The 27,365-nt window shown below is 47.0% G+C and overlaps 2 protein-coding genes and 16 non-coding genes across 18 annotated transcripts; all 18 read right to left on the bottom strand.

The window, feature by feature from the left end:
• Nucleotides 1–330: 330 nt before the first annotated feature.
• Nucleotides 331–449, bottom strand: LOC144411540 (5S ribosomal RNA). Its single transcript, XR_013468726.1, has one exon. It is a non-coding gene; the product is annotated as a 5S ribosomal RNA (ribosomal RNA).
• An 834-nt stretch (nt 450–1,283) lies between these two features.
• On the bottom strand, nt 1,284–1,402 carry LOC144411539 (5S ribosomal RNA). The gene has a single exon (XR_013468725.1). It is a non-coding gene; the product is annotated as a 5S ribosomal RNA (ribosomal RNA).
• Nucleotides 1,403–2,158: 756 nt separating this feature from the next.
• Nucleotides 2,159–2,277, bottom strand: LOC144411538 (5S ribosomal RNA). The gene has a single exon (XR_013468724.1). It is a non-coding gene; the product is annotated as a 5S ribosomal RNA (ribosomal RNA).
• A 757-nt stretch (nt 2,278–3,034) lies between these two features.
• LOC144411537 (5S ribosomal RNA) lies at nt 3,035–3,153 on the bottom strand. Its single transcript, XR_013468723.1, has one exon. It is a non-coding gene; the product is annotated as a 5S ribosomal RNA (ribosomal RNA).
• Nucleotides 3,154–3,987: 834 nt separating this feature from the next.
• On the bottom strand, nt 3,988–4,106 carry LOC144411536 (5S ribosomal RNA). The gene has a single exon (XR_013468722.1). It is a non-coding gene; the product is annotated as a 5S ribosomal RNA (ribosomal RNA).
• A 783-nt stretch (nt 4,107–4,889) lies between these two features.
• LOC144411534 (5S ribosomal RNA) lies at nt 4,890–5,008 on the bottom strand. The gene has a single exon (XR_013468720.1). It is a non-coding gene; the product is annotated as a 5S ribosomal RNA (ribosomal RNA).
• Nucleotides 5,009–5,843: 835 nt separating this feature from the next.
• On the bottom strand, nt 5,844–5,962 carry LOC144411530 (5S ribosomal RNA). Its single transcript, XR_013468716.1, has one exon. It is a non-coding gene; the product is annotated as a 5S ribosomal RNA (ribosomal RNA).
• Nucleotides 5,963–6,822: 860 nt separating this feature from the next.
• Nucleotides 6,823–6,941, bottom strand: LOC144411529 (5S ribosomal RNA). Its single transcript, XR_013468715.1, has one exon. It is a non-coding gene; the product is annotated as a 5S ribosomal RNA (ribosomal RNA).
• Nucleotides 6,942–7,776: 835 nt separating this feature from the next.
• LOC144411526 (5S ribosomal RNA) lies at nt 7,777–7,895 on the bottom strand. The gene has a single exon (XR_013468712.1). It is a non-coding gene; the product is annotated as a 5S ribosomal RNA (ribosomal RNA).
• An 834-nt stretch (nt 7,896–8,729) lies between these two features.
• Nucleotides 8,730–8,848, bottom strand: LOC144411516 (5S ribosomal RNA). Its single transcript, XR_013468702.1, has one exon. It is a non-coding gene; the product is annotated as a 5S ribosomal RNA (ribosomal RNA).
• Nucleotides 8,849–9,683: 835 nt separating this feature from the next.
• On the bottom strand, nt 9,684–9,802 carry LOC144411574 (5S ribosomal RNA). Its single transcript, XR_013468760.1, has one exon. It is a non-coding gene; the product is annotated as a 5S ribosomal RNA (ribosomal RNA).
• Nucleotides 9,803–10,585: 783 nt separating this feature from the next.
• Nucleotides 10,586–10,704, bottom strand: LOC144411563 (5S ribosomal RNA). Its single transcript, XR_013468749.1, has one exon. It is a non-coding gene; the product is annotated as a 5S ribosomal RNA (ribosomal RNA).
• A 782-nt stretch (nt 10,705–11,486) lies between these two features.
• LOC144411552 (5S ribosomal RNA) lies at nt 11,487–11,605 on the bottom strand. The gene has a single exon (XR_013468738.1). It is a non-coding gene; the product is annotated as a 5S ribosomal RNA (ribosomal RNA).
• A 782-nt stretch (nt 11,606–12,387) lies between these two features.
• On the bottom strand, nt 12,388–12,506 carry LOC144411541 (5S ribosomal RNA). The gene has a single exon (XR_013468727.1). It is a non-coding gene; the product is annotated as a 5S ribosomal RNA (ribosomal RNA).
• Nucleotides 12,507–13,395: 889 nt separating this feature from the next.
• On the bottom strand, nt 13,396–18,969 carry LOC144411339 (uncharacterized). The gene has a single exon (XM_078107509.1). It carries the CDS (start codon nt 18,673–18,675, stop codon nt 17,479–17,481), a length of 1,197 nt encoding a protein of 398 aa, XP_077963635.1. The 5' UTR covers nt 18,676–18,969; the 3' UTR covers nt 13,396–17,478.
• Nucleotides 18,970–19,715: 746 nt separating this feature from the next.
• Nucleotides 19,716–19,834, bottom strand: LOC144411510 (5S ribosomal RNA). Its single transcript, XR_013468696.1, has one exon. It is a non-coding gene; the product is annotated as a 5S ribosomal RNA (ribosomal RNA).
• An 834-nt stretch (nt 19,835–20,668) lies between these two features.
• LOC144411525 (5S ribosomal RNA) lies at nt 20,669–20,787 on the bottom strand. The gene has a single exon (XR_013468711.1). It is a non-coding gene; the product is annotated as a 5S ribosomal RNA (ribosomal RNA).
• A 1,876-nt stretch (nt 20,788–22,663) lies between these two features.
• LOC120824339 (N-acetyllactosaminide beta-1,3-N-acetylglucosaminyltransferase 3) lies at nt 22,664–26,395 on the bottom strand. Its single transcript, XM_040185100.2, has 2 exons — nt 26,292–26,395; nt 22,664–24,199 (listed from the first exon to the last, which is right to left on the bottom strand). The coding sequence occupies exon 2, from the start codon at nt 24,187–24,189 to the stop codon at nt 23,053–23,055; it is 1,137 nt and encodes a 378-aa protein (XP_040041034.2). The 5' UTR covers nt 24,190–24,199; nt 26,292–26,395; the 3' UTR covers nt 22,664–23,052.
• Nucleotides 26,396–27,365: the final 970 nt, after the last annotated feature.

The raw sequence follows: 27,365 nt of genomic DNA, 5'->3' as shown, positions 1-27,365 counted from the left end.
GTTAATTCCTTTGTAAAATAAATCCCTTTTTTGAGCCGTTATGCTGTCTCCTTCCCTCAATTGTCATGGTCACGAGAGAGAAAAAAAAGACATGGAAGCAATAGCTCCACCTTCTATCACAGGCTTTCAGTGTAAATCAGAAGAGCAGAATTCCCTTTTGTTTTGATTTTTCGAATTTACCCAACAGTGCATCAGCAATTTTGAGGACAACAATGTACGAAAACATACAAACCTCGTGACTCCCAGGAGAAAAAGAAAACCTGGGTGCAACGTGTCCACCTTCTTACGCGGTGTTCAAAAGAGCAGGTCCTCTGTCCTTTTTTTTTTAAAAGCTTACAGCACCTGGTATTCCCAGGCGGTCTCCCATCCAAGTACTGACCAGGCCCGACCCTGCTTAGCTTCCGAGATCAGACGAGATCGGGCGTGTTCAGGGTGGTATGGCCGTAAGCAAAGACAGGGCCTGCCAAAAGGCTACTTGTAGTTGCTCTAACGCCACGCTGTGCTCCTCTGCCCGCCTCAAACGCCACGCTCCTCTGCCCGCCTCAAACGCCACGCTCCTCTGCCCGCCTCAAACGCCACGCTCCTCTGCCCGCCTCAAACGCCACGCTCCTCTGCCCGCCTCAAACGCCACGCTCCTCTGCCCGCCTATCCGGAGTGCGCCTCCATTTTTCCCACAACACACACGCACATATTGAAAAAAACACTGTGTGAAAAGGTAAAAATCCTTGTGGCTCACGTGACGGCCTCTGTCTGGTTCATTCAGGCCACTCTGTGGGAGTGATACCTCTCTGGTAGTAACATCTTTGTTTTTAGTTGATTGCAAACTTGGGGCACCTGGGAGTGGTGAGCCAAGGGTGATCAAGCCCACCTGATCGGAATACGCGGCTGGCTCTTCGCCGCAATGCATACCCTGCTTGTATGATTTAAGTTAACTGTTACAAAATAGATGGTGAGTTAATTCCTTTGTAAAATAAATCCCTTTTTTGAGCCGTTATGCTGTCTCCTTCCCTCAATTGTCATGGTCACGAGAGAGAAAAAAAAGACATGGAAGCAATAGCTCCACCTTCTATCACAGGCTTTCAGTGTAAATCAGAAGAGCAGAATTCCCTTTTGTTTTGATTTTTCGAATTTACCCAACAGTGCATCAGCAATTTTGAGGACAACAATGTACGAAAACATACAAACCTCGTGACTCCCAGGAGAAAAAGAAAACCTGGGTGCAACGTGTCCACCTTCTTACGCGGTGTTCAAAAGAGCAGGTCCTCTGTCCTTTTTTTTTTAAAAGCTTACAGCACCTGGTATTCCCAGGCGGTCTCCCATCCAAGTACTGACCAGGCCCGACCCTGCTTAGCTTCCGAGATCAGACGAGATCGGGCGTGTTCAGGGTGGTATGGCCGTAAGCAAAGACAGGGCCTGCCAAAAGGCTACTTGTAGTTGCTCTAACGCCACGCTGTGCTCCTCTGCCCGCCTCAAACGCCACGCTCCTCTGCCCGCCTCAAACGCCACGCTCCTCTGCCCGCCTATCCGGAGTGCGCCTCCATTTTTCCCACAACACACACGCACATATTGAAAAAAACACTGTGTGAAAAGGTAAAAATCCTTGTGGCTCACGTGACGGCCTCTGTCTGGTTCATTCAGGCCACTCTGTGGGAGTGATACCTCTCTGGTAGTAACATCTTTGTTTTTAGTTGATTGCAAACTTGGGGCACCTGGGAGTGGTGAGCCAAGGGTGATCAAGCCCACCTGATCGGAATACGCGGCTGGCTCTTCGCCGCAATGCATACCCTGCTTGTATGATTTAAGTTAACTGTTACAAAATAGATGGTGAGTTAATTCCTTTGTAAAATAAATCCCTTTTTTGAGCCGTTATGCTGTCTCCTTCCCTCAATTGTCATGGTCACGAGAGAGAAAAAAAAGACATGGAAGCAATAGCTCCACCTTCTATCACAGGCTTTCAGTGTAAATCAGAAGAGCAGAATTCCCTTTTGTTTTGATTTTTCGAATTTACCCAACAGTGCATCAGCAATTTTGAGGACAACAATGTACGAAAACATACAAACCTCGTGACTCCCAGGAGAAAAAGAAAACCTGGGTGCAACGTGTCCACCTTCTTACGCGGTGTTCAAAAGAGCAGGTCCTCTGTCCTTTTTTTTTTAAAAGCTTACAGCACCTGGTATTCCCAGGCGGTCTCCCATCCAAGTACTGACCAGGCCCGACCCTGCTTAGCTTCCGAGATCAGACGAGATCGGGCGTGTTCAGGGTGGTATGGCCGTAAGCAAAGACAGGGCCTGCCAAAAGGCTACTTGTAGTTGCTCTAACGCCACGCTGTGCTCCTCTGCCCGCCTCAAACGCCACGCTCCTCTGCCCGCCTCAAACGCCACGCTCCTCTGCCCGCCTATCCGGAGTGCGCCTCCATTTTTCCCACAACACACACGCACATATTGAAAAAAACACTGTGTGAAAAGGTAAAAATCCTTGTGGCTCACGTGACGGCCTCTGTCTGGTTCATTCAGGCCACTCTGTGGGAGTGATACCTCTCTGGTAGTAACATCTTTGTTTTTAGTTGATTGCAAACTTGGGGCACCTGGGAGTGGTGAGCCAAGGGTGATCAAGCCCACCTGATCGGAATACGCGGCTGGCTCTTCGCCGCAATGCATACCCTGCTTGTATGATTTAAGTTAACTGTTACAAAATAGATGGTGAGTTAATTCCTTTGTAAAATAAATCCCTTTTTTGAGCCGTTATGCTGTCTCCTTCCCTCAATTGTCATGGTCACGAGAGAGAAAAAAAAGACATGGAAGCAATAGCTCCACCTTCTATCACAGGCTTTCAGTGTAAATCAGAAGAGCAGAATTCCCTTTTTGTTTTGATTTTTCGAATTTACCCAACAGTGCATCAGCAATTTTGAGGACAACAATGTACGAAAACATACAAACCTCGTGACTCCCAGGAGAAAAAGAAAACCTGGGTGCAACGTGTCCACCTTCTTACGCGGTGTTCAAAAGAGCAGGTCCTCTGTCCTTTTTTTTTTAAAAGCTTACAGCACCTGGTATTCCCAGGCGGTCTCCCATCCAAGTACTGACCAGGCCCGACCCTGCTTAGCTTCCGAGATCAGACGAGATCGGGCGTGTTCAGGGTGGTATGGCCGTAAGCAAAGACAGGGCCTGCCAAAAGGCTACTTGTAGTTGCTCTAACGCCACGCTGTGCTCCTCTGCCCGCCTCAAACGCCACGCTCCTCTGCCCGCCTCAAACGCCACGCTCCTCTGCCCGCCTCAAACGCCACGCTCCTCTGCCCGCCTCAAACGCCACGCTCCTCTGCCCGCCTCAAACGCCACGCTCCTCTGCCCGCCTATCCGGAGTGCGCCTCCATTTTTCCCACAACACACACGCACATATTGAAAAAAACACTGTGTGAAAAGGTAAAAATCCTTGTGGCTCACGTGACGGCCTCTGTCTGGTTCATTCAGGCCACTCTGTGGGAGTGATACCTCTCTGGTAGTAACATCTTTGTTTTTAGTTGATTGCAAACTTGGGGCACCTGGGAGTGGTGAGCCAAGGGTGATCAAGCCCACCTGATCGGAATACGCGGCTGGCTCTTCGCCGCAATGCATACCCTGCTTGTATGATTTAAGTTAACTGTTACAAAATAGATGGTGAGTTAATTCCTTTGTAGAATAAATCCCTTTTTTGAGCCGTTATGCTGTCTCCTTCCCTCAATTGTCATGGTCACGAGAGAGAAAAAAAAGACATGGAAGCAATAGCTCCACCTTCTATCACAGGCTTTCAGTGTAAATCAGAAGAGCAGAATTCCCTTTTGTTTTGATTTTTCGAATTTACCCAACAGTGCATCAGCAATTTTGAGGACAACAATGTACGAAAACATACAAACCTCGTGACTCCCAGGAGAAAAAGAAAACCTGGGTGCAACGTGTCCACCTTCTTACGCGGTGTTCAAAAGAGCAGGTCCTCTGTCCTTTTTTTTTTAAAAGCTTACAGCACCTGGTATTCCCAGGCGGTCTCCCATCCAAGTACTGACCAGGCCCGACCCTGCTTAGCTTCCGAGATCAGACGAGATCGGGCGTGTTCAGGGTGGTATGGCCGTAAGCAAAGACAGGGCCTGCCAAAAGGCTACTTGTAGTTGCTCTAACGCCACGCTGTGCTCCTCTGCCCGCCTCAAACGCCACGCTCCTCTGCCCGCCTCAAACGCCACGCTCCTCTGCCCGCCTCAAACGCCACGCTCCTCTGCCCGCCTATCCGGAGTGCGCCTCCATTTTTCCCACAACACACACGCACATATTGAAAAAAACACTGTGTGAAAAGGTAAAAATCCTTGTGGCTCACGTGACGGCCTCTGTCTGGTTCATTCAGGCCACTCTGTGGGAGTGATACCTCTCTGGTAGTAACATCTTTGTTTTTAGTTGATTGCAAACTTGGGGCACCTGGGAGTGGTGAGCCAAGGGTGATCAAGCCCACCTGATCGGAATACGCGGCTGGCTCTTCGCCGCAATGCATACCCTGCTTGTATGATTTAAGTTAACTGTTACAAAATAGATGGTGAGTTAATTCCTTTGTAAAATAAATCCCTTTTTTGAGCCGTTATGCTGTCTCCTTCCCTCAATTGTCATGGTCACGAGAGAGAAAAAAAAGACATGGAAGCAATAGCTCCACCTTCTATCACAGGCTTTCAGTGTAAATCAGAAGAGCAGAATTCCCTTTTTGTTTTGATTTTTCGAATTTACCCAACAGTGCATCAGCAATTTTGAGGACAACAATGTACGAAAACATACAAACCTCGTGACTCCCAGGAGAAAAAGAAAACCTGGGTGCAACGTGTCCACCTTCTTACGCGGTGTTCAAAAGAGCAGGTCCTCTGTCCTTTTTTTTTTAAAAGCTTACAGCACCTGGTATTCCCAGGCGGTCTCCCATCCAAGTACTGACCAGGCCCGACCCTGCTTAGCTTCCGAGATCAGACGAGATCGGGCGTGTTCAGGGTGGTATGGCCGTAAGCAAAGACAGGGCCTGCCAAAAGGCTACTTGTAGTTGCTCTAACGCCACGCTGTGCTCCTCTGCCCGCCTCAAACGCCACGCTCCTCTGCCCGCCTCAAACGCCACGCTCCTCTGCCCGCCTCAAACGCCACGCTCCTCTGCCCGCCTCAAACGCCACGCTCCTCTGCCCGCCTCAAACGCCACGCTCCTCTGCCCGCCTATCCGGAGTGCGCCTCCATTTTTCCCACAACACACACGCACATATTGAAAAAAACACTGTGTGAAAAGGTAAAAATCCTTGTGGCTCACGTGACGGCCTCTGTCTGGTTCATTCAGGCCACTCTGTGGGAGTGATACCTCTCTGGTAGTAACATCTTTGTTTTTAGTTGATTGCAAACTTGGGGCACCTGGGAGTGGTGAGCCAAGGGTGATCAAGCCCACCTGATCGGAATACGCGGCTGGCTCTTCGCCGCAATGCATACCCTGCTTGTATGATTTAAGTTAACTGTTACAAAATAGATGGTGAGTTAATTCCTTTGTAAAATAAATCCCTTTTTTGAGCCGTTATGCTGTCTCCTTCCCTCAATTGTCATGGTCACGAGAGAGAAAAAAAAGACATGGAAGCAATAGCTCCACCTTCTATCACAGGCTTTCAGTGTAAATCAGAAGAGCAGAATTCCCTTTTTGTTTTGATTTTTCGAATTTACCCAACAGTGCATCAGCAATTTTGAGGACAACAATGTACGAAAACATACAAACCTCGTGACTCCCAGGAGAAAAAGAAAACCTGGGTGCAACGTGTCCACCTTCTTACGCGGTGTTCAAAAGAGCAGGTCCTCTGTCCTTTTTTTTTTAAAAGCTTACAGCACCTGGTATTCCCAGGCGGTCTCCCATCCAAGTACTGACCAGGCCCGACCCTGCTTAGCTTCCGAGATCAGACGAGATCGGGCGTGTTCAGGGTGGTATGGCCGTAAGCAAAGACAGGGCCTGCCAAAAGGCTACTTGTAGTTGCTCTAACGCCACGCTGTGCTCCTCTGCCCGCCTCAAACGCCACGCTCCTCTGCCCGCCTCAAACGCCACGCTCCTCTGCCCGCCTCAAACGCCACGCTCCTCTGCCCGCCTCAAACGCCACGCTCCTCTGCCCGCCTCAAACGCCACGCTCCTCTGCCCGCCTCAAACGCCACGCTCCTCTGCCCGCCTATCCGGAGTGCGCCTCCATTTTTCCCACAACACACACGCACATATTGAAAAAAACACTGTGTGAAAAGGTAAAAATCCTTGTGGCTCACGTGACGGCCTCTGTCTGGTTCATTCAGGCCACTCTGTGGGAGTGATACCTCTCTGGTAGTAACATCTTTGTTTTTAGTTGATTGCAAACTTGGGGCACCTGGGAGTGGTGAGCCAAGGGTGATCAAGCCCACCTGATCGGAATACGCGGCTGGCTCTTCGCCGCAATGCATACCCTGCTTGTATGATTTAAGTTAACTGTTACAAAATAGATGGTGAGTTAATTCCTTTGTAGAATAAATCCCTTTTTTGAGCCGTTATGCTGTCTCCTTCCCTCAATTGTCATGGTCACGAGAGAGAAAAAAAAGACATGGAAGCAATAGCTCCACCTTCTATCACAGGCTTTCAGTGTAAATCAGAAGAGCAGAATTCCCTTTTGTTTTGATTTTTCGAATTTACCCAACAGTGCATCAGCAATTTTGAGGACAACAATGTACGAAAACATACAAACCTCGTGACTCCCAGGAGAAAAAGAAAACCTGGGTGCAACGTGTCCACCTTCTTACGCGGTGTTCAAAAGAGCAGGTCCTCTGTCCTTTTTTTTTTAAAAGCTTACAGCACCTGGTATTCCCAGGCGGTCTCCCATCCAAGTACTGACCAGGCCCGACCCTGCTTAGCTTCCGAGATCAGACGAGATCGGGCGTGTTCAGGGTGGTATGGCCGTAAGCAAAGACAGGGCCTGCCAAAAGGCTACTTGTAGTTGCTCTAACGCCACGCTGTGCTCCTCTGCCCGCCTCAAACGCCACGCTCCTCTGCCCGCCTCAAACGCCACGCTCCTCTGCCCGCCTCAAACGCCACGCTCCTCTGCCCGCCTCAAACGCCACGCTCCTCTGCCCGCCTCAAACGCCACGCTCCTCTGCCCGCCTATCCGGAGTGCGCCTCCATTTTTCCCACAACACACACGCACATATTGAAAAAAACACTGTGTGAAAAGGTAAAAATCCTTGTGGCTCACGTGACGGCCTCTGTCTGGTTCATTCAGGCCACTCTGTGGGAGTGATACCTCTCTGGTAGTAACATCTTTGTTTTTAGTTGATTGCAAACTTGGGGCACCTGGGAGTGGTGAGCCAAGGGTGATCAAGCCCACCTGATCGGAATACGCGGCTGGCTCTTCGCCGCAATGCATACCCTGCTTGTATGATTTAAGTTAACTGTTACAAAATAGATGGTGAGTTAATTCCTTTGTAAAATAAATCCCTTTTTTGAGCCGTTATGCTGTCTCCTTCCCTCAATTGTCATGGTCACGAGAGAAAAAAAAAAGACATGGAAGCAATAGCTCCACCTTCTATCACAGGCTTTCAGTGTAAATCAGAAGAGCAGAATTCCCTTTTTGTTTTGATTTTTCGAATTTACCCAACAGTGCATCAGCAATTTTGAGGACAACAATGTACGAAAACATACAAACCTCGTGACTCCCAGGAGAAAAAGAAAACCTGGGTGCAACGTGTCCACCTTCTTACGCGGTGTTCAAAAGAGCAGGTCCTCTGTCCTTTTTTTTTTAAAAGCTTACAGCACCTGGTATTCCCAGGCGGTCTCCCATCCAAGTACTGACCAGGCCCGACCCTGCTTAGCTTCCGAGATCAGACGAGATCGGGCGTGTTCAGGGTGGTATGGCCGTAAGCAAAGACAGGGCCTGCCAAAAGGCTACTTGTAGTTGCTCTAACGCCACGCTGTGCTCCTCTGCCCGCCTCAAACGCCACGCTCCTCTGCCCGCCTCAAACGCCACGCTCCTCTGCCCGCCTCAAACGCCACGCTCCTCTGCCCGCCTCAAACGCCACGCTCCTCTGCCCGCCTCAAACGCCACGCTCCTCTGCCCGCCTATCCGGAGTGCGCCTCCATTTTTCCCACAACACACACGCACATATTGAAAAAAACACTGTGTGAAAAGGTAAAAATCCTTGTGGCTCACGTGACGGCCTCTGTCTGGTTCATTCAGGCCACTCTGTGGGAGTGATACCTCTCTGGTAGTAACATCTTTGTTTTTAGTTGATTGCAAACTTGGGGCACCTGGGAGTGGTGAGCCAAGGGTGATCAAGCCCACCTGATCGGAATACGCGGCTGGCTCTTCGCCGCAATGCATACCCTGCTTGTATGATTTAAGTTAACTGTTACAAAATAGATGGTGAGTTAATTCCTTTGTAAAATAAATCCCTTTTTTGAGCCGTTATGCTGTCTCCTTCCCTCAATTGTCATGGTCACGAGAGAGAAAAAAAAGACATGGAAGCAATAGCTCCACCTTCTATCACAGGCTTTCAGTGTAAATCAGAAGAGCAGAATTCCCTTTTGTTTTGATTTTTCGAATTTACCCAACAGTGCATCAGCAATTTTGAGGACAACAATGTACGAAAACATACAAACCTCGTGACTCCCAGGAGAAAAAGAAAACCTGGGTGCAACGTGTCCACCTTCTTACGCGGTGTTCAAAAGAGCAGGTCCTCTGTCCTTTTTTTTTTAAAAGCTTACAGCACCTGGTATTCCCAGGCGGTCTCCCATCCAAGTACTGACCAGGCCCGACCCTGCTTAGCTTCCGAGATCAGACGAGATCGGGCGTGTTCAGGGTGGTATGGCCGTAAGCAAAGACAGGGCCTGCCAAAAGGCTACTTGTAGTTGCTCTAACGCCACGCTGTGCTCCTCTGCCCGCCTCAAACGCCACGCTCCTCTGCCCGCCTCAAACGCCACGCTCCTCTGCCCGCCTCAAACGCCACGCTCCTCTGCCCGCCTCAAACGCCACGCTCCTCTGCCCGCCTCAAACGCCACGCTCCTCTGCCCGCCTATCCGGAGTGCGCCTCCATTTTTCCCACAACACACACGCACATATTGAAAAAAACACTGTGTGAAAAGGTAAAAATCCTTGTGGCTCACGTGACGGCCTCTGTCTGGTTCATTCAGGCCACTCTGTGGGAGTGATACCTCTCTGGTAGTAACATCTTTGTTTTTAGTTGATTGCAAACTTGGGGCACCTGGGAGTGGTGAGCCAAGGGTGATCAAGCCCACCTGATCGGAATACGCGGCTGGCTCTTCGCCGCAATGCATACCCTGCTTGTATGATTTAAGTTAACTGTTACAAAATAGATGGTGAGTTAATTCCTTTGTAAAATAAATCCCTTTTTTGAGCCGTTATGCTGTCTCCTTCCCTCAATTGTCATGGTCACGAGAGAAAAAAAAAAGACATGGAAGCAATAGCTCCACCTTCTATCACAGGCTTTCAGTGTAAATCAGAAGAGCAGAATTCCCTTTTTGTTTTGATTTTTCGAATTTACCCAACAGTGCATCAGCAATTTTGAGGACAACAATGTACGAAAACATACAAACCTCGTGACTCCCAGGAGAAAAAGAAAACCTGGGTGCAACGTGTCCACCTTCTTACGCGGTGTTCAAAAGAGCAGGTCCTCTGTCCTTTTTTTTTTAAAAGCTTACAGCACCTGGTATTCCCAGGCGGTCTCCCATCCAAGTACTGACCAGGCCCGACCCTGCTTAGCTTCCGAGATCAGACGAGATCGGGCGTGTTCAGGGTGGTATGGCCGTAAGCAAAGACAGGGCCTGCCAAAAGGCTACTTGTAGTTGCTCTAACGCCACGCTGTGCTCCTCTGCCCGCCTCAAACGCCACGCTCCTCTGCCCGCCTCAAACGCCACGCTCCTCTGCCCGCCTCAAACGCCACGCTCCTCTGCCCGCCTATCCGGAGTGCGCCTCCATTTTTCCCACAACACACACGCACATATTGAAAAAAACACTGTGTGAAAAGGTAAAAATCCTTGTGGCTCACGTGACGGCCTCTGTCTGGTTCATTCAGGCCACTCTGTGGGAGTGATACCTCTCTGGTAGTAACATCTTTGTTTTTAGTTGATTGCAAACTTGGGGCACCTGGGAGTGGTGAGCCAAGGGTGATCAAGCCCACCTGATCGGAATACGCGGCTGGCTCTTCGCCGCAATGCATACCCTGCTTGTATGATTTAAGTTAACTGTTACAAAATAGATGGTGAGTTAATTCCTTTGTAAAATAAATCCCTTTTTTGAGCCGTTATGCTGTCTCCTTCCCTCAATTGTCATGGTCACGAGAGAGAAAAAAAAGACATGGAAGCAATAGCTCCACCTTCTATCACAGGCTTTCAGTGTAAATCAGAAGAGCAGAATTCCCTTTTTGTTTTGATTTTTCGAATTTACCCAACAGTGCATCAGCAATTTTGAGGACAACAATGTACGAAAACATACAAACCTCGTGACTCCCAGGAGAAAAAGAAAACCTGGGTGCAACGTGTCCACCTTCTTACGCGGTGTTCAAAAGAGCAGGTCCTCTGTCCTTTTTTTTTTAAAAGCTTACAGCACCTGGTATTCCCAGGCGGTCTCCCATCCAAGTACTGACCAGGCCCGACCCTGCTTAGCTTCCGAGATCAGACGAGATCGGGCGTGTTCAGGGTGGTATGGCCGTAAGCAAAGACAGGGCCTGCCAAAAGGCTACTTGTAGTTGCTCTAACGCCACGCTGTGCTCCTCTGCCCGCCTCAAACGCCACGCTCCTCTGCCCGCCTCAAACGCCACGCTCCTCTGCCCGCCTCAAACGCCACGCTCCTCTGCCCGCCTATCCGGAGTGCGCCTCCATTTTTCCCACAACACACACGCACATATTGAAAAAAACACTGTGTGAAAAGGTAAAAATCCTTGTGGCTCACGTGACGGCCTCTGTCTGGTTCATTCAGGCCACTCTGTGGGAGTGATACCTCTCTGGTAGTAACATCTTTGTTTTTAGTTGATTGCAAACTTGGGGCACCTGGGAGTGGTGAGCCAAGGGTGATCAAGCCCACCTGATCGGAATACGCGGCTGGCTCTTCGCCGCAATGCATACCCTGCTTGTATGATTTAAGTTAACTGTTACAAAATAGATGGTGAGTTAATTCCTTTGTAAAATAAATCCCTTTTTTGAGCCGTTATGCTGTCTCCTTCCCTCAATTGTCATGGTCACGAGAGAGAAAAAAAAGACATGGAAGCAATAGCTCCACCTTCTATCACAGGCTTTCAGTGTAAATCAGAAGAGCAGAATTCCCTTTTGTTTTGATTTTTCGAATTTACCCAACAGTGCATCAGCAATTTTGAGGACAACAATGTACGAAAACATACAAACCTCGTGACTCCCAGGAGAAAAAGAAAACCTGGGTGCAACGTGTCCACCTTCTTACGCGGTGTTCAAAAGAGCAGGTCCTCTGTCCTTTTTTTTTTAAAAGCTTACAGCACCTGGTATTCCCAGGCGGTCTCCCATCCAAGTACTGACCAGGCCCGACCCTGCTTAGCTTCCGAGATCAGACGAGATCGGGCGTGTTCAGGGTGGTATGGCCGTAAGCAAAGACAGGGCCTGCCAAAAGGCTACTTGTAGTTGCTCTAACGCCACGCTGTGCTCCTCTGCCCGCCTCAAACGCCACGCTCCTCTGCCCGCCTCAAACGCCACGCTCCTCTGCCCGCCTCAAACGCCACGCTCCTCTGCCCGCCTATCCGGAGTGCGCCTCCATTTTTCCCACAACACACACGCACATATTGAAAAAAACACTGTGTGAAAAGGTAAAAATCCTTGTGGCTCACGTGACGGCCTCTGTCTGGTTCATTCAGGCCACTCTGTGGGAGTGATACCTCTCTGGTAGTAACATCTTTGTTTTTAGTTGATTGCAAACTTGGGGCACCTGGGAGTGGTGAGCCAAGGGTGATCAAGCCCACCTGATCGGAATACGCGGCTGGCTCTTCGCCGCAATGCATACCCTGCTTGTATGATTTAAGTTAACTGTTACAAAATAGATGGTGAGTTAATTCCTTTGTAAAATAAATCCCTTTTTTGAGCCGTTATGCTGTCTCCTTCCCTCAATTGTCATGGTCACGAGAGAGAAAAAAAAGACATGGAAGCAATAGCTCCACCTTCTATCACAGGCTTTCAGTGTAAATCAGAAGAGCAGAATTCCCTTTTGTTTTGATTTTTCGAATTTACCCAACAGTGCATCAGCAATTTTGAGGACAACAATGTACGAAAACATACAAACCTCGTGACTCCCAGGAGAAAAAGAAAACCTGGGTGCAACGTGTCCACCTTCTTACGCGGTGTTCAAAAGAGCAGGTCCTCTGTCCTTTTTTTTTTAAAAGCTTACAGCACCTGGTATTCCCAGGCGGTCTCCCATCCAAGTACTGACCAGGCCCGACCCTGCTTAGCTTCCGAGATCAGACGAGATCGGGCGTGTTCAGGGTGGTATGGCCGTAAGCAAAGACAGGGCCTGCCAAAAGGCTACTTGTAGTTGCTCTAACGCCACGCTGTGCTCCTCTGCCCGCCTCAAACGCCACGCTCCTCTGCCCGCCTCAAACGCCACGCTCCTCTGCCCGCCTCAAACGCCACGCTCCTCTGCCCGCCTCAAACGCCACGCTCCTCTGCCCGCCTCAAACGCCACGCTCCTCTGCCCGCCTATCCGGAGTGCGCCTCCATTTTTCCCACAACACACACGCACATATTGAAAAAAACACTGTGTGAAAAGGTAAAAATCCTTGTGGCTCACGTGACGGCCTCTGTCTGGTTCATTCAGGCCACTCTGTGGGAGTGATACCTCTCTGGTAGTAACATCTTTGTTTTTAGTTGATTGCAAACTTGGGGCACCTGGGAGTGGTGAGCCAAGGGTGATCAAGCCCACCTGATCGGAATACGCGGCTGGCTCTTCGCCGCAATGCATACCCTGCTTGTATGATTTAAGTTAACTGTTACAAAATAGATGGTGAGTTAATTCCTTTGTAAAATAAATCCCTTTTTTGAGCCGTTATGCTGTCTCCTTCCCTCAATTGTCATGGTCACGAGAGAAAAAAAAAAGACATGGAAGCAATAGCTCCACCTTCTATCACAGGCTTTCAGTGTAAATCAGAAGAGCAGAATTCCCTTTTTGTTTTGATTTTTCGAATTTACCCAACAGTGCATCAGCAATTTTGAGGACAACAATGTACGAAAACATACAAACCTCGTGACTCCCAGGAGAAAAAGAAAACCTGGGTGCAACGTGTCCACCTTCTTACGCGGTGTTCAAAAGAGCAGGTCCTCTGTCCTTTTTTTTTTAAAAGCTTACAGCACCTGGTATTCCCAGGCGGTCTCCCATCCAAGTACTGACCAGGCCCGACCCTGCTTAGCTTCCGAGATCAGACGAGATCGGGCGTGTTTTTTTTTTTTTTTTTTTTTATTATTTTTTAACAAAAGGTAAAATGAAATGAAGCAAACTGTTTAAATTTACACAGTAGCAGGACTCACATCACAGCAACACATGCACCTAAATCAAACAGAGAAGCAAAACCAAACAACACAACGAGGCAATACACCAGTACAAAATCAAATCCCCACAACTCTGAAGAATCTCCGTGGTGGAGAGGCAGGACTGCTAACCGCAGTCTATCCGTACCTCACCATCACCCCGGATCCTTATGAGGGTGCTGCCTGCAATAAACCAACTCTCAAAGTCATTCTTTTCCAATGCTCCGTGCATCATGTTGACATCCCTCTGCAAACCACTCTTGAACATACTCCAGACGTCGGCCCTCCTCTTCTCATAATGGGCCAGATTTCTCCTCATTTTGACAGCAAACCTTGCATGGCTCAGCATGTAGTTTAAGAGACTCACCCCTTTCATTTTCCCTCCAACCCCAAACAGCCACAATTCCTTCCACTCCATTCTCTCAACATATCTTTCTTTCCAGCACCTGTTGATTATCCCCTTCAATCTCTCGAAATACACCTGCAACTCCGCACATTCAGCAAACTCATGCATGCATGTTTCTACTTCCACTCCGCATACATCACATTCTTTCTTCACATTCACATCAAACTTACTTATAATTAAGTTGTTAAAGACCCTGTTGTGTCTTAACAGAAAGTCAAAATTCTCACATTCACTGCTGTTCCATTTCACTCTCAAGTTCGTCCATATTCTTTTCACCTCCATGTCCTTCATCACTCTCGACCATACTTTCTCAGCTGCTGGTCTCCTCACATCCCTCCCTCTTAAGCATTTGTACAGCACTCTGGTTTTCGCATTCATTAGGTTCACCATCTTCTCACTATCTTCTATATGCAGCTCAATCTCTCCTTCCTCATCCACCCCATTCTCTCTTCCAATCATTTCCATCCACTCTTTGGGCATCCCCCCCTTTATCTTATCCATCAGCCCCTCTGCTGTCCCCATCCACATTTCATCACCCCTGCTCCTCACCTCATCCACTATCACCTGTGCCCTCATAAACCCTGGTACATATTCATACACTAAATCTCTCACCTTCCTGAACCCCGCCCTCCACATCAGCCTGTTGTACAGTGTTTCCCCATCCCATGTGATTTTAGGGTTCAGAAACACGGGCTGCTCCCAGACTTGCTTCAAATTCTTGCACTCATACTTCACATATTTCACACACTCCCCCCATGCTCCCAACATCTCTTTATGGAAATCAGATACTTCGCTCATCATCCCTTTCTTCAGTTCCATGTACACGGCACTGTCTCCACACCCCCCACATCTATCAATCGCTTCTTTTAGAAAAACCTTCCATATCTGGTCGCTGTTGTTCCTTAGATACCTCACCATCATTTTCACCCTAAGTGCTTTCTTCTTTTTTTCTAAATTGATCAGTTTCAGTCCTCCGTCCTCATACTCGTTTTCCATCACTTCCCTGGCTATTCTGACTCCCTTCCCGTCCCACAGAAACTCGCTCACTTCTCTCTCCACCTCCTTCATCACTCTCTCAGGTACATCTAGCACATTCATGACATACACTAGCTTACTCATCACTAGTGTGTTGACAACTACCACCTTCCCTTTCAATCCTAGCCCTCTTTGCTTCCAGAACCCTAATGTTTTCCTAATATTGTTCACTATCCCTTCATATTGCATATCTCTCCCTTCCTTGTCCTTAATCCCTAAATTAACTCCCAGTACTCTGAAGTAATCTTGCTTCTCTTTTAACCCTATCTCCACCCTTCCTATGCTCCCCTCTCCTATATACATGATCTCTGACTTCTCTATGTTCACTTTAGCCCCTGATGCTCTCCCATACAGCGCTAAACTATCTAGTACACCCACTATGCTCTCCCTGTCCTTCACTGTGACTGTTGTGTCGTCCGCATATTGATATAATAGGCTCTCTTTCCCTCCTGGTAGCTCTATTCCCCTGATTTTTTTATTCTGCCTTAAAAGTTGTGCTAGTGGCTCAGCTGACAGTGAGTACAGCAGTGCTGACATCGGACACCCTTGCCTCACCGACCTTTCTAGCCTGAACGTGTCTGTGACTATCCCATTGATTTTAACGCAGCTGTGTGCTCTGTCATACATCCTCCTGATCCATCCCCTTAGCCTATGCCCGAACCCCATTTCCTCCAGCACCCTGTGCAAGTAGGTGTGATCTACTCTGTCGAATGCCTTGTTTAAATCTAAACTCATTACAGCCCCCCCCTTTCCCCTCTTCATGAATTCTATTGTGTCTCTAATGCTGCTCACTGTGTCGGCTATGTCCCTGCCTGGTATACTATAAGCCTGCGTGCTCCCTACCACCGTCCCTATGACTCTTTTGATCCTATTGGCTAACACCCGCGCTAATATCTTATAATCTGTGTTCAACATTGTAAGTGGTCTGTAGTTTTCTAATCTATCCCTATTCCCTTTCTTGTGAATGATGCTAACAAGCCCTGTCGCCATATCTGCTGTCATCCTATCCCCCTCTTCTATCCATCTAAACACTCTATCTAGCACAGGCACTAGTTCCTCCCTGAATTCCATGTAAAACTCCCCAGTGATGCCATCTATCCCAGGACTCTTATTCCTGCCTAGCCCTGCTATAGCTGCTTCTATTTCTCCTGTCCCTATGTTGCCCTCACACATCTCCCTATCGTCATCGCTCAGCTTACCTTCCACTTTCTCCAACACCAAACTCATGCTCTCTTCATCCACTTCTCCTCCGCTAAATAATTCCCTATAAAATCCTTCTACCCTTTCTGCTATCCCAACAAGGTCTGTTATTCCTTCTCCCTCCTTTCCTTCCACCTTCTCTAAGTAGTTCCTCTTCTGTTTGGTTTTCTCTAGCCCGAGAAAAAACCTTGTACATTTCTCTCCCTCAATCACATGTCTCGCCCTACTCCTGACTATTGCTCCCTTGCACTTTCTCTGTTCTATCTCCTTCAGCTCGTCTTTAATTCTTATATAGTTCTCCATATCGCTCCCCTCTTCATCCATCCTCTCTGCCTCCTTCTCTAGCTCCTCCTTTAGTTCCCTCTCTCTCTTTCTCGCTCTCCTATTCCTACCTCTGCTGTAATTTACGCTGAGCTCTTTAATTTCTGATTTCAGGTTCTCCCACCACCCGCCGACGTCGTCCTCATACATGCTATCATTCTTTCTTGTATTGATCCACTCTCTCACTTTCTTTTTATACTGTGCATCTTTCACCAATTCACCATTCAGACACCACACACCACCACCCCTCCTTTCAATTGGTTGAGTTAAGCTGAACTCCAGCACCATGTGATCGCTTAGTGCAGTGACTTTGTACGCTATCTCTCCTATCCTATCTGCTATGCCCTTTGCTCCCAAAACTAAATCTATCCTGCTTTGCTTCAGGACCCCTCTCACCACTTGTCTCCTGGAAAAGGCCCTCCCTTTCGGATTCCTCTCTCTCCACACATCCATCATCCCTCTGTCTCTCATCATCTTTTTCAGCGCGCCTCTCGACGCATCGCTCCTATAACACACACTCGATGACGCGTCTAACCTTCCACACCACACATTAAAATCCCCCACAATCATGCAGTTGTCTTCACACATCTCTCCCGCCCTCTCAAAAAAACCCTTTCTCTCTCTCTCCTCATTTGGCGCATATAAGTTTATTAACTTATACTTTCCCCCATTGTGTTCAAATGAAATCCCTATCATTCTCCCTTCCCCATCATCCACGCACTTCCTAACATTCTCAATCACTCCCCTCTTCACTAAGATTGCCACCCCCCTTGATTTATCTCCCCCATTATTCACATACATCTCTCCCATCCATCCTCTTCCCGTCTCTCTCACACACATATCGTCCCAGTGAGTCTCTTGTAGGCATATAACGTCAGCGTCGCACACCAGCAGGGCTTGCTGCCTCCTCTCTCGATCTCTGAGCCCGTTGCCGTTAAATGAAGACAAGCTAAGCACCATCAACAGTTTTATCAAGAGTGTCCACACTGTCATTTAGCTGCTTTCTTTTCCATTCGTCCCAATCTTTTGCTTTGTCTCTTGATTTGGGGCCTTTTCCTCACCTCACCCACCTTCTCCATGACCTCTCCCTCACTCGAAGTCACATTAGTGAACTCCCACTCCATCCCGCTCTGTCCCTCCCCAGCAGCCCCACTCGTTCCCAGTCCTCCCTTCCCTTCCATCTTTACCTCACTTTCCCCCCCGTCCGTTCCTCCGCTCGTCTCTCTGGCGCCTGCGTCTCTCACTCGCTCCCCTCCGTTGACAGTCTCCGTTTCCTTCTCTCCGTCCGTTGGTGTCTCCGTTACTGTCTCTCCATCTCCGTCCTGCTCCTCTCCGACCTGCTCCTCTTCCTCCTGCATCCTCTCCTCTCCTGCTCCTTCCACTCCTGCTGTCGGATCCGCGTCTCTACCTCCACTCGGGCTTCGTTCTCCGCCACCGGTCGCCTCCTTACTCCGATGCCCGTCTCCCGGCTGCTCCTTCTCCTGCCGCCGCTCCTCCTCCTCCTCCTGCTCCTCCTGTTGCTTCTCCGCGCACTCTCTGGCGTAGTGTCCTTGCTGGCCGCACTTGAAACACGTGAAGTCCGGACAGTCTCTGACTATGTGTCCCGGCTGGATGCAGAGTCGGCAGACTTTTATCTGCCTGTCGTGTATGACTCTGAAATGTTCGGCTCCTCCCGCCGTCTCAAACCTGGCCGAATACGGGAGCGATTTGACAGTCTCCGTGAACCTCACTTTCATGTACCTGGTCCCGTCAGCTATCTCGGTTCCGGGCCACACCCGTCTCCTTATGCTCGATACCGGAGTCACTCCCCAGTCCAGTAGTTTCCTTGTTATTATTTCATCGCCGATGTATATCGGCAGATTAATGAATGACACCACCATTTCATCTTTATTTATTTCACTTGCCGTAACCGTGTTGTTCTGTATTCTCAATCCGTCCATCAGCTTTGCCTTCCCTTCTTCGCTTCGCATCGTTAGCTCGTAGCTCTTCGGGTTCTTATACCTGCATCCAATCACCTCACCGCACTCCTCCTTCACTTTCCGAAGCAGCTCCATCATCGTTGTCTTGTCGCTCCCTTCAATCTCCACACTCAGCGTTAACTTTTTTTCATAGCTCCTCTTTTCGTTTTGTCCGTCGTCCGTGTTTTGTTTGGTGCGTCTCATCTCCGGTCCCTTTTCATTTGCCATGTGATCAATCCGTAACTTCCCTCACAGGGAGCGAAGTCCCCCAAACAGCAGGGCTGTCGGGGGATTCAGTTCCGCAGTGAAAATACTTTAACTGTCAACACTGTCCGACACAAACTGGGGTGATCTAACTGATTTGACTTGCCGCTAGCTCTCAATACGCACAGCTGACTCGCGTGGGGCGTGTTCAGGGTGGTATGGCCGTAAGCAAAGACAGGGCCTGCCAAAAGGCTACTTGTAGTTGCTCTAACGCCACGCTGTGCTCCTCTGCCCGCCTCAAACGCCACGCTCCTCTGCCCGCCTCAAACGCCACGCTCCTCTGCCCGCCTCAAACGCCACGCTCCTCTGCCCGCCTCAAACGCCACGCTCCTCTGCCCGCCTCAAACGCCACGCTCCTCTGCCCGCCTATCCGGAGTGCGCCTCCATTTTTCCCACAACACACACGCACATATTGAAAAAAACACTGTGTGAAAAGGTAAAAATCCTTGTGGCTCACGTGACGGCCTCTGTCTGGTTCATTCAGGCCACTCTGTGGGAGTGATACCTCTCTGGTAGTAACATCTTTGTTTTTAGTTGATTGCAAACTTGGGGCACCTGGGAGTGGTGAGCCAAGGGTGATCAAGCCCACCTGATCGGAATACGCGGCTGGCTCTTCGCCGCAATGCATACCCTGCTTGTATGATTTAAGTTAACTGTTACAAAATAGATGGTGAGTTAATTCCTTTGTAGAATAAATCCCTTTTTTGAGCCGTTATGCTGTCTCCTTCCCTCAATTGTCATGGTCACGAGAGAGAAAAAAAAGACATGGAAGCAATAGCTCCACCTTCTATCACAGGCTTTCAGTGTAAATCAGAAGAGCAGAATTCCCTTTTGTTTTGATTTTTCGAATTTACCCAACAGTGCATCAGCAATTTTGAGGACAACAATGTACGAAAACATACAAACCTCGTGACTCCCAGGAGAAAAAGAAAACCTGGGTGCAACGTGTCCACCTTCTTACGCGGTGTTCAAAAGAGCAGGTCCTCTGTCCTTTTTTTTTTAAAAGCTTACAGCACCTGGTATTCCCAGGCGGTCTCCCATCCAAGTACTGACCAGGCCCGACCCTGCTTAGCTTCCGAGATCAGACGAGATCGGGCGTGTTCAGGGTGGTATGGCCGTAAGCAAAGACAGGGCCTGCCAAAAGGCTACTTGTAGTTGCTCTAACGCCACGCTGTGCTCCTCTGCCCGCCTCAAACGCCACGCTCCTCTGCCCGCCTCAAACGCCACGCTCCTCTGCCCGCCTCAAACGCCACGCTCCTCTGCCCGCCTCAAACGCCACGCTCCTCTGCCCGCCTCAAACGCCACGCTCCTCTGCCCGCCTATCCGGAGTGCGCCTCCATTTTTCCCACAACACACACGCACATATTGAAAAAAACACTGTGTGAAAAGGTAAAAATCCTTGTGGCTCACGTGACGGCCTCTGTCTGGTTCATTCAGGCCACTCTGTGGGAGTGATACCTCTCTGGTAGTAACATCTTTGTTTTTAGTTGATTGCAAACTTGGGGCACCTGGGAGTGGTGAGCCAAGGGTGATCAAGCCCACCTGATCGGAATACGCGGCTGGCTCTTCGCCGCAATGCATACCCTGCTTGTATGATTTAAGTTAACTGTTACAAAATAGATGGTGAGTTAATTCCTTTGTAAAATAAATCCCTTTTTTGAGCCGTTATGCTGTCTCCTTCCCTCAATTGTCATGGTCACGAGAGAGAAAAAAAAGACATGGAAGCAATAGCTCCACCTTCTATCACAGGCTTTCAGTGTAAATCAGAAGAGCAGAATTCCCTTTTGTTTTGATTTTTCGAATTTACCCAACAGTGCATCAGCAATTTTGAGGACAACAATGTACGAAAACATACAAACCTCGTGACTCCCAGGAGAAAAAGAAAACCTGGGTGCAACGTGTCCACCTTCTTACGCGGTGTTCAAAAGAGCAGGTCCTCTGTCCTTTTTTTTTTAAAAGCTTACAGCACCTGGTATTCCCAGGCGGTCTCCCATCCAAGTACTGACCAGGCCCGACCCTGCTTAGCTTCCGAGATCAGACAAGATCGGGCGTGTTCAGGGTGGTATGGCCGTAAGCAAAGACCGGGCCTGCCAAAAGGCTACTTGTAGTTGCTCTAACGCCACGCTGTGCTCCTCTGCCCGCCTCAAACGCCACGCTCCTCTCCTTGTTACATCTCGCCTCTAGCTCCCAACGGCACGGCACCTCCCTAGTGAGTATCTATTGTGATGAGTACTGATTTATGCCTGCAGGTGGCAGTAATGTGTTCTATAAGATGAAGTGCATTCCCTAGAGCAGGGGTGTCAAAGTCAAATGGACGGAGGGCCAAATAAAAAATTTAGCTACAAGCCGAGGGCCGGACTGTTCGAATGTTCATTGAAAATTTTTTAAATGACGCATATAGTCTAGTGAACCTAATTGAACCTACTGAAAACCTAACAAATATATTCCAATATGATCAGATAAATAAAGCAATATTTTCTTATGGCTCTGTCAGTAATCTTTAATTTTCAACAGACACAAAAGACAAATTTCCTTTATATAAAAATCCCCATAACATGAACATTAAATGAAAGAAACCGGTATTCAAGGCACCATCAGTAGCCTATATTTTCTATTTTAGCAAAAGTGGGCTAAATTTACTTCAAAGAAAAAAACAATAATAGCAATTTTCTATCATCCACTCAACTGAAATATTTTTAAAATATAATTGGATTGAAATACAATAAAATAAAGTGCAAAAATCTATTAATCAAAAACAACACTTTGTTTAAGGAGAAGTAACATGCAGTGAAAACAAATATTAAACTTTAACTTTTAAACTTGAACTGAGTAAAAACTCTAAATATGTGATTGCACAGTAATGTTCACTTGTTTGAGGTTGAGGGTGATACTTGGTGGTGTCCCATCTTTTCCACAAGTTCATCAATGTTCGGGGTAAGGCTCTGAGCTGAGGAAATCCTCAGAATTGAGTGGAGGTGTTCAGCAGTAAGTCGACTTCTGTGTGATGTTTTGTTCAAGTTCATCAAAGAAAACAGTTGTTCACACAGGTATGTGCTGCCAAACATAGACAACGTTTGAGCAGCCTGGATGCGCAGCTGGGGCATTGTGTCGGGGAGGAAACGGGCGAACTCCGCAGCACCCACTGCCGCATATTTTGCCCTCAGTGCATCATTGCATTGGAGGTCAATCAACTCCATTTGGAGGTTTGGTGGTGAGCTTTCCACGTCAACAGCAAATGGGTTACCGAGCAGTTCCAACCTGCTTTTTTGTGCTTCAAAGTCAGCAAATCGGCGTCGAAAGTCAGCGGCAAGCATACCTATTTTATCAGCCAACTGTGCGCTCGGGAACGCAGATTATACTCTTTCAGTACCGCCACACTTTCTCCACACAGAAGACACACAGGTTTTCCAGCTACCTCCGTGAACAAATACTCCGACTCCCACCTTGTTTGAAACCCCCGGTTCTCAGTGTCCACCTTCCGTTTTGCCATTTTTGATGGGTATCTGAAAGTTAATTTTACTGTGATGCTGACAACTGCTGTGCCAATAAATATTGAAATGAAGCAGCCTACTGCTCGGTGCGTCACCGTTGCATTGTGGGAAATGTAGTATTGGTGCGTGTAAAAGATCTGCGGGCTGCCGGCTTGCTGCGGTCTGCGGGCCGGTTCTAATAATAAATCAAGATCATCCCAGGGGCCGTAAAAAACCTTCTCGCGGGCCGGATGTGGCCCGCGGGCCTTGACTCTGACATATGTGCCCTAGAGGAAGAGGTACTTTCCTGACCTGATAATTTGTCCCACTGCGCATGCGTGAATTGTGTTAGAAAAATTGACGTAATTAACAACAAACAAACCCTAATATATATATATATATATATATATATATATATAGTGTGTGTAAACATTAGCTGTGCTCTGTAAAGGTCTGGAAACACATTATGTACACCAACATTATTTCTTTGGCTCATATTTTATAAAAAACTATAGTCTATATATGCAGTTCATATTTTCATCTCAAAGCCTGTAATGATGAAAAAACAACACTGAGTATGATCACTTTGTGAGCATAAACATTTTGACTATTCGGTACACATTTAGGAGACCAATGTTTTGAAAAAACATCATTACTATTAAAACATGTTTCTACATTTCTTCCTGGAGATGCCTTGTGATGTTGGTTGTGTATTTAAAAAGTTCCACGAAGGCATTTATTCCTCCTAAACCTCTTTTGCATAGTTAGCAGTGGTTTCCGGGTGAGGTGCACTGAATGCAAACATACAGGCACAACTGGTCTTTTATGGCTTTTTATGAAGACTATGTATGATCAGTATATATTATCACCCTCATACCTTTAGCTGGGTATTGCATTTCAGATTGGGATTATTTACCCTGTTCCACATAAGGTACAAGTGAGCTGGAAGGAATCTGTGTACCAGTAAAACTTCTTTATAATAGCAGGGATCGTATCCATCTAGTTTGCTGGAGGGAATGTACAGTCCTGCCGTCTTCACACCCATGTGAGAAGAAGGACTCAGTCCCGCTTTAGCCAGACACATCCCCATGTAAACATCATCAATGGGGAGAAGTGTTATGGACTGGGACATATTGTATATGACAGAAGCTGTGAAGCCAGACAGCAGGAAGCCCCCGCCACCACAGTAGGGGGGATATGAGTTTGATTCTTGTACCTGAACTGGGATAAAATATTTGCTTGATGGATATCTAATGGGCCCCACATTCTGGATCAGATGGCCAGTGAAGAGGTGCTTGCCTCCGTCGTTGTTCTCGAGGCCTTGGAGATACACAACCATGTTGTTTGTGTTGGCAAAAACATCATCATCCCCATTTAACAGGAAGCGAACGTTAGGACAGTTTCTCTCCATCCATTGAAGGAAGAGTACCTGTTTCAAGGTGAGGTTGTAGAATCTTTCATTAAAGTCCCATTGGAGGATGTCGCTGTACTCCCGTTGCTCCAGCTCAAGTAGTTTGTTTAGTCTCTCTTTCTCAAATCCGGTATCCATCGTTCCTGAGATGAAGATTCTTCGGACCCACACGCCATTGTGCAACCGCTCTTTAGCCCAGGTTTTACGCAGCACCTCCCGGCGCTCGTAGTTCACAGGAGAACTTTTAATGACAAGTAGAAGGAAGACTTCAGCGGATTTATCCACTCCTCCACACTTGTCAGGAAGGTCCAGTAGCATCGGGAAATGTTTACAGTGTCGATAATAGAGAAAGTCTTTTATCTCACCAGATAGGGAGCTGAACCCTGTAATGTTTGCAGCAGACACATTTCTTTCACATCTTGGCCAAGAGTAGACGTAGGAGTGATTCGGGGTGTGTTGCCTTATTTTAATGTCATCTCCTCTCACATCTATGTTGAGGTGGATGTTTTTGTGGTCCATAAAATCTTTACTGAGATAAAATACCAAGAAGCCCATAACTCCCACCAGCAAGAAAGTTCTTTCCCTTTTGCATCTCATCCTTGAAACTCTGCAGTGACAAAACAAAGCACAGTTATCTTCCCAAAACATCTCAGTATGACAAAAACACCAATAATACAAATTAGTTCATGATTAATTAAGGTTAAGGATACTGCACAATCTGCAGAAACTGTAGGCTGGGTCACATCCGTGTTTCCCCTGAGTTGAAGTCTGTCACTTAATCACAACCTTATATAATGCTATAAAGACTGCTCATTATATCAGTATGAGAGAAATAAACATCCACAGTTTTTTGTAGTTTTTTTACACTACCTGATCAGTGCAAAGGAAACCAGCAGCTAGTAAAAAAACATAATACTGCAGCACAAGTAAAAACATAGCACATGTTGAGTGTATGGGCATTATATTTGTTTTAACAGGATAAACACTGGTAACATATTAAGACAGCGTTAGCCTTTCCAATGAAGCTTCTGTGTCACCTGATCCGCTTGCCCTCAAAACATCCAAATCACAGTTGACTCAGAAAGAGTGTGGACTTCAAAATGAGCAGACAAACTGTGTTAGTCTGTTGGGCTTTCTTTAGTCAATATGGTGACACTGGGCTCTCGCGTAGTGCATTGTGCATATGAGTTGCATCATTTCAACCTACAAAGGATTTGTGAGTGACAGAGAGGAACCGCAGGTCTGTTCTTCCTGTTAGACTACAGAACAGCTCTGCTCCATGTCTTAAGGCAGTTTTAAATGTGTCCAAAAGACGCAGTCCAAGACAAGAAATATAGACTGTAGTTATACATTCTATAACCATATTATAAATATGGCTCCAAAAGCTCAATTGAAAAGCGCATTTTTGTAGCATCAACTGTTACTCGTCCGGCTTCTCGTAAAGAAAAAGCGTAACAAAATACAGTCATAACTAGAGAACTGTGTGTCATAAGAGTTTGATCTTTGACTGCTAAAATAAGTCCTTCTGGGGTGAATGTGAATACATTTTTACTCATTGAATTTTGTCATAAAATATGAGGTACAGAGACGGAAAATGCCCATAAATAAAAGCTACTGCGCATTTCCTCTTACTGGTTGAGTAACAAGCAGAGAACCTAAGAGCAGACATGAGGTGGTTTGGCATCTGCCTGCGCGGATTATCACATGCTGTAGTTTTACAGTCAAGGGTGGAAACAAAATTGAATGCTGTCATGTGCCCTGTTAATGGGTGGAATATGTTACTTATGGATGATGTCAGATATTTGAGCAACAGAACAAACTTACTACTCATTCAGTGAAACAGGAAACAGTATAACAGTAGAACGGCCCAGCTAAAGATATATATATATATTCACTGTCAAATGTCAAAGGACACACCTAGACCAAACACTTGCTTATCCTTGTAATTAAACATGAGTAGATCCTGCAATCGTCACATGAACTGCATTGATCTATGCCAACAATAGAGCTGGGAGTGTGCAAGTGGGTTTGTGTAAAAACCCACTTGCACACAAGACTACAAAACATATTGTTTGCTTTTTGGCCATGTTGACACATGAGCAATTTAGGCAAATGTTTCATGGCACAAGTTGGGGAAGTGAAAAGAAGCATAGGGCAATTTAGTTTCATAATAATTGATCGTTTAAATACATTTAAAATGATCTCTAATGATTTTTGTGAAGAGAAGCTCAAGTGCGAATTCCATTTAACATCGAAGCGGAAAGCTTTTATCAGGACATTGTCCTCGCTTGAAGTGAAGCGAGCCAATAAGTCCAGAAAGGAAGTATTTTGAAGGATCACATACGTTTTATATTTAAGTCGGATACAATAACTACTTTCTGCTAAATTATAGCCGTGAATATACTACAGGAACATGGACGGATGGATGGATTGGGGGCGTTTTTTTTCACGACCCGTTCGTCGTTGACATATGTAGCCAATCAAGGAGGCCTGTCACAATTAGATTTAATACAAAACGTATACACCATAGCTTAACGACGTTACAGATGTTACTCTAAGTTCCGTTTACCGCCCCCTTAATATTAAAAGCACACTCACTGTAGTCTTTTCCCTCACCGGACAATACTTTACAACGTATTATTTATAGCCAAGTGTACAAACAGCATGAGACCAATATGAAGTGTGTGTTGTATAATTACCTAAGTGTCGGCTGCTGACGGTTAAAAGGTTCTACCTCGAGCTCTGCTGCTCCAGTGACCGCTGTCTGATCAGCGAGCGTCACCGTACACCCCCGCTGGGCGGGGCCTGTTTGTCACGTGTAAGCAGAGCTCCCCCCGGCAGGGCGTCATGCCACATGGTTCTATGTATATCTCTGCGTGCGCGTATGCCCATATTTACTAATAACGGGGGACTACTTCTATGCTTTTATATAGGGTTATTTGAAAAATATTGTCAGACACAGAATACAGTAAACATATACTTTGTTTGTATAGGTTAACAAAAAAGCGTCAGAAACAAATTAGTGGATGGGTCCATCAAGACACATGCACTACACCTGTATGTAGACACACTTGAATGCTTCCACCTTTTAGATTTATCAATTTCCAATGTAACAATATTAATCTACGAGCAAGAAGTGCCGTAAATGCCACAATTTTCTACGTCAGCAGGTACAGGCTCATTTGTACTTAGTTAAGAAAAAAGTTCGTTTTTTCATTCGCACAGGAGGTGTGATTCACAAGGGTGTTTTAACTGGAACATTCCGTAGCGTCACCAGGAAGTACTGACATATTGTGAAACCATTGAAACTCACTCCATCAGTCCACTTTTGTTCTCGCTAGAGTTGAAGAGTATGATCTTCGTCATACTTTACCTTTATCTCTATCTTTGTCTCCCTCTCCACCCTTAGCTAATCTTTCATCTCGTGCAGCTTCTCCTTGATCATCATCATCCAGCACTGCACTTTCATAGCAATGGCAGATATGGTGAAAGAAGGCTGGGTCGCGGTCAAAGAAGATCCTACTTGCAGTGTGAGGAGGCAATGAGCCGATCAGGGCGTTGGGATACTTAACGGCACACTGTGGGGATGGAGAGCACTTTCAAACGATAACAGAAAATTCTCAAGGTCCCGCATTTGGTATCTTGCCAAGGCCAAGAATCAGGGTTTTAACCTAGAGGAACTTATTCCAGTGAATAGCAGCTTTTCTGTTTGCAACTTGTCTGCAAACAACGCATGCTACCACCGTTAAATAAATCAACTTTACAATGCAATC

Source organism: Gasterosteus aculeatus, chromosome 8 (genome assembly GCF_964276395.1).
Source record: "Gasterosteus aculeatus chromosome 8, fGasAcu3.hap1.1, whole genome shotgun sequence".
In the NCBI taxonomy this organism is placed as follows: Eukaryota; Metazoa; Chordata; class Actinopteri; order Perciformes; family Gasterosteidae; genus Gasterosteus; species Gasterosteus aculeatus.
This window is presented reverse-complemented; position numbering and strand designations above follow the sequence as displayed.

Excerpts from the sequence above, each read along its gene's own strand:
- LOC144411339 (XM_078107509.1), bottom strand. The coding sequence starts at position 18,675 with ATGGCAAATGAAAAGGGACCGGAGATGAGACGCACCAAACAAAACACG.
- LOC120824339 (XM_040185100.2), bottom strand. The coding sequence starts at position 24,189 with ATGAGATGCAAAAGGGAAAGAACTTTCTTGCTGGTGGGAGTTATGGGC.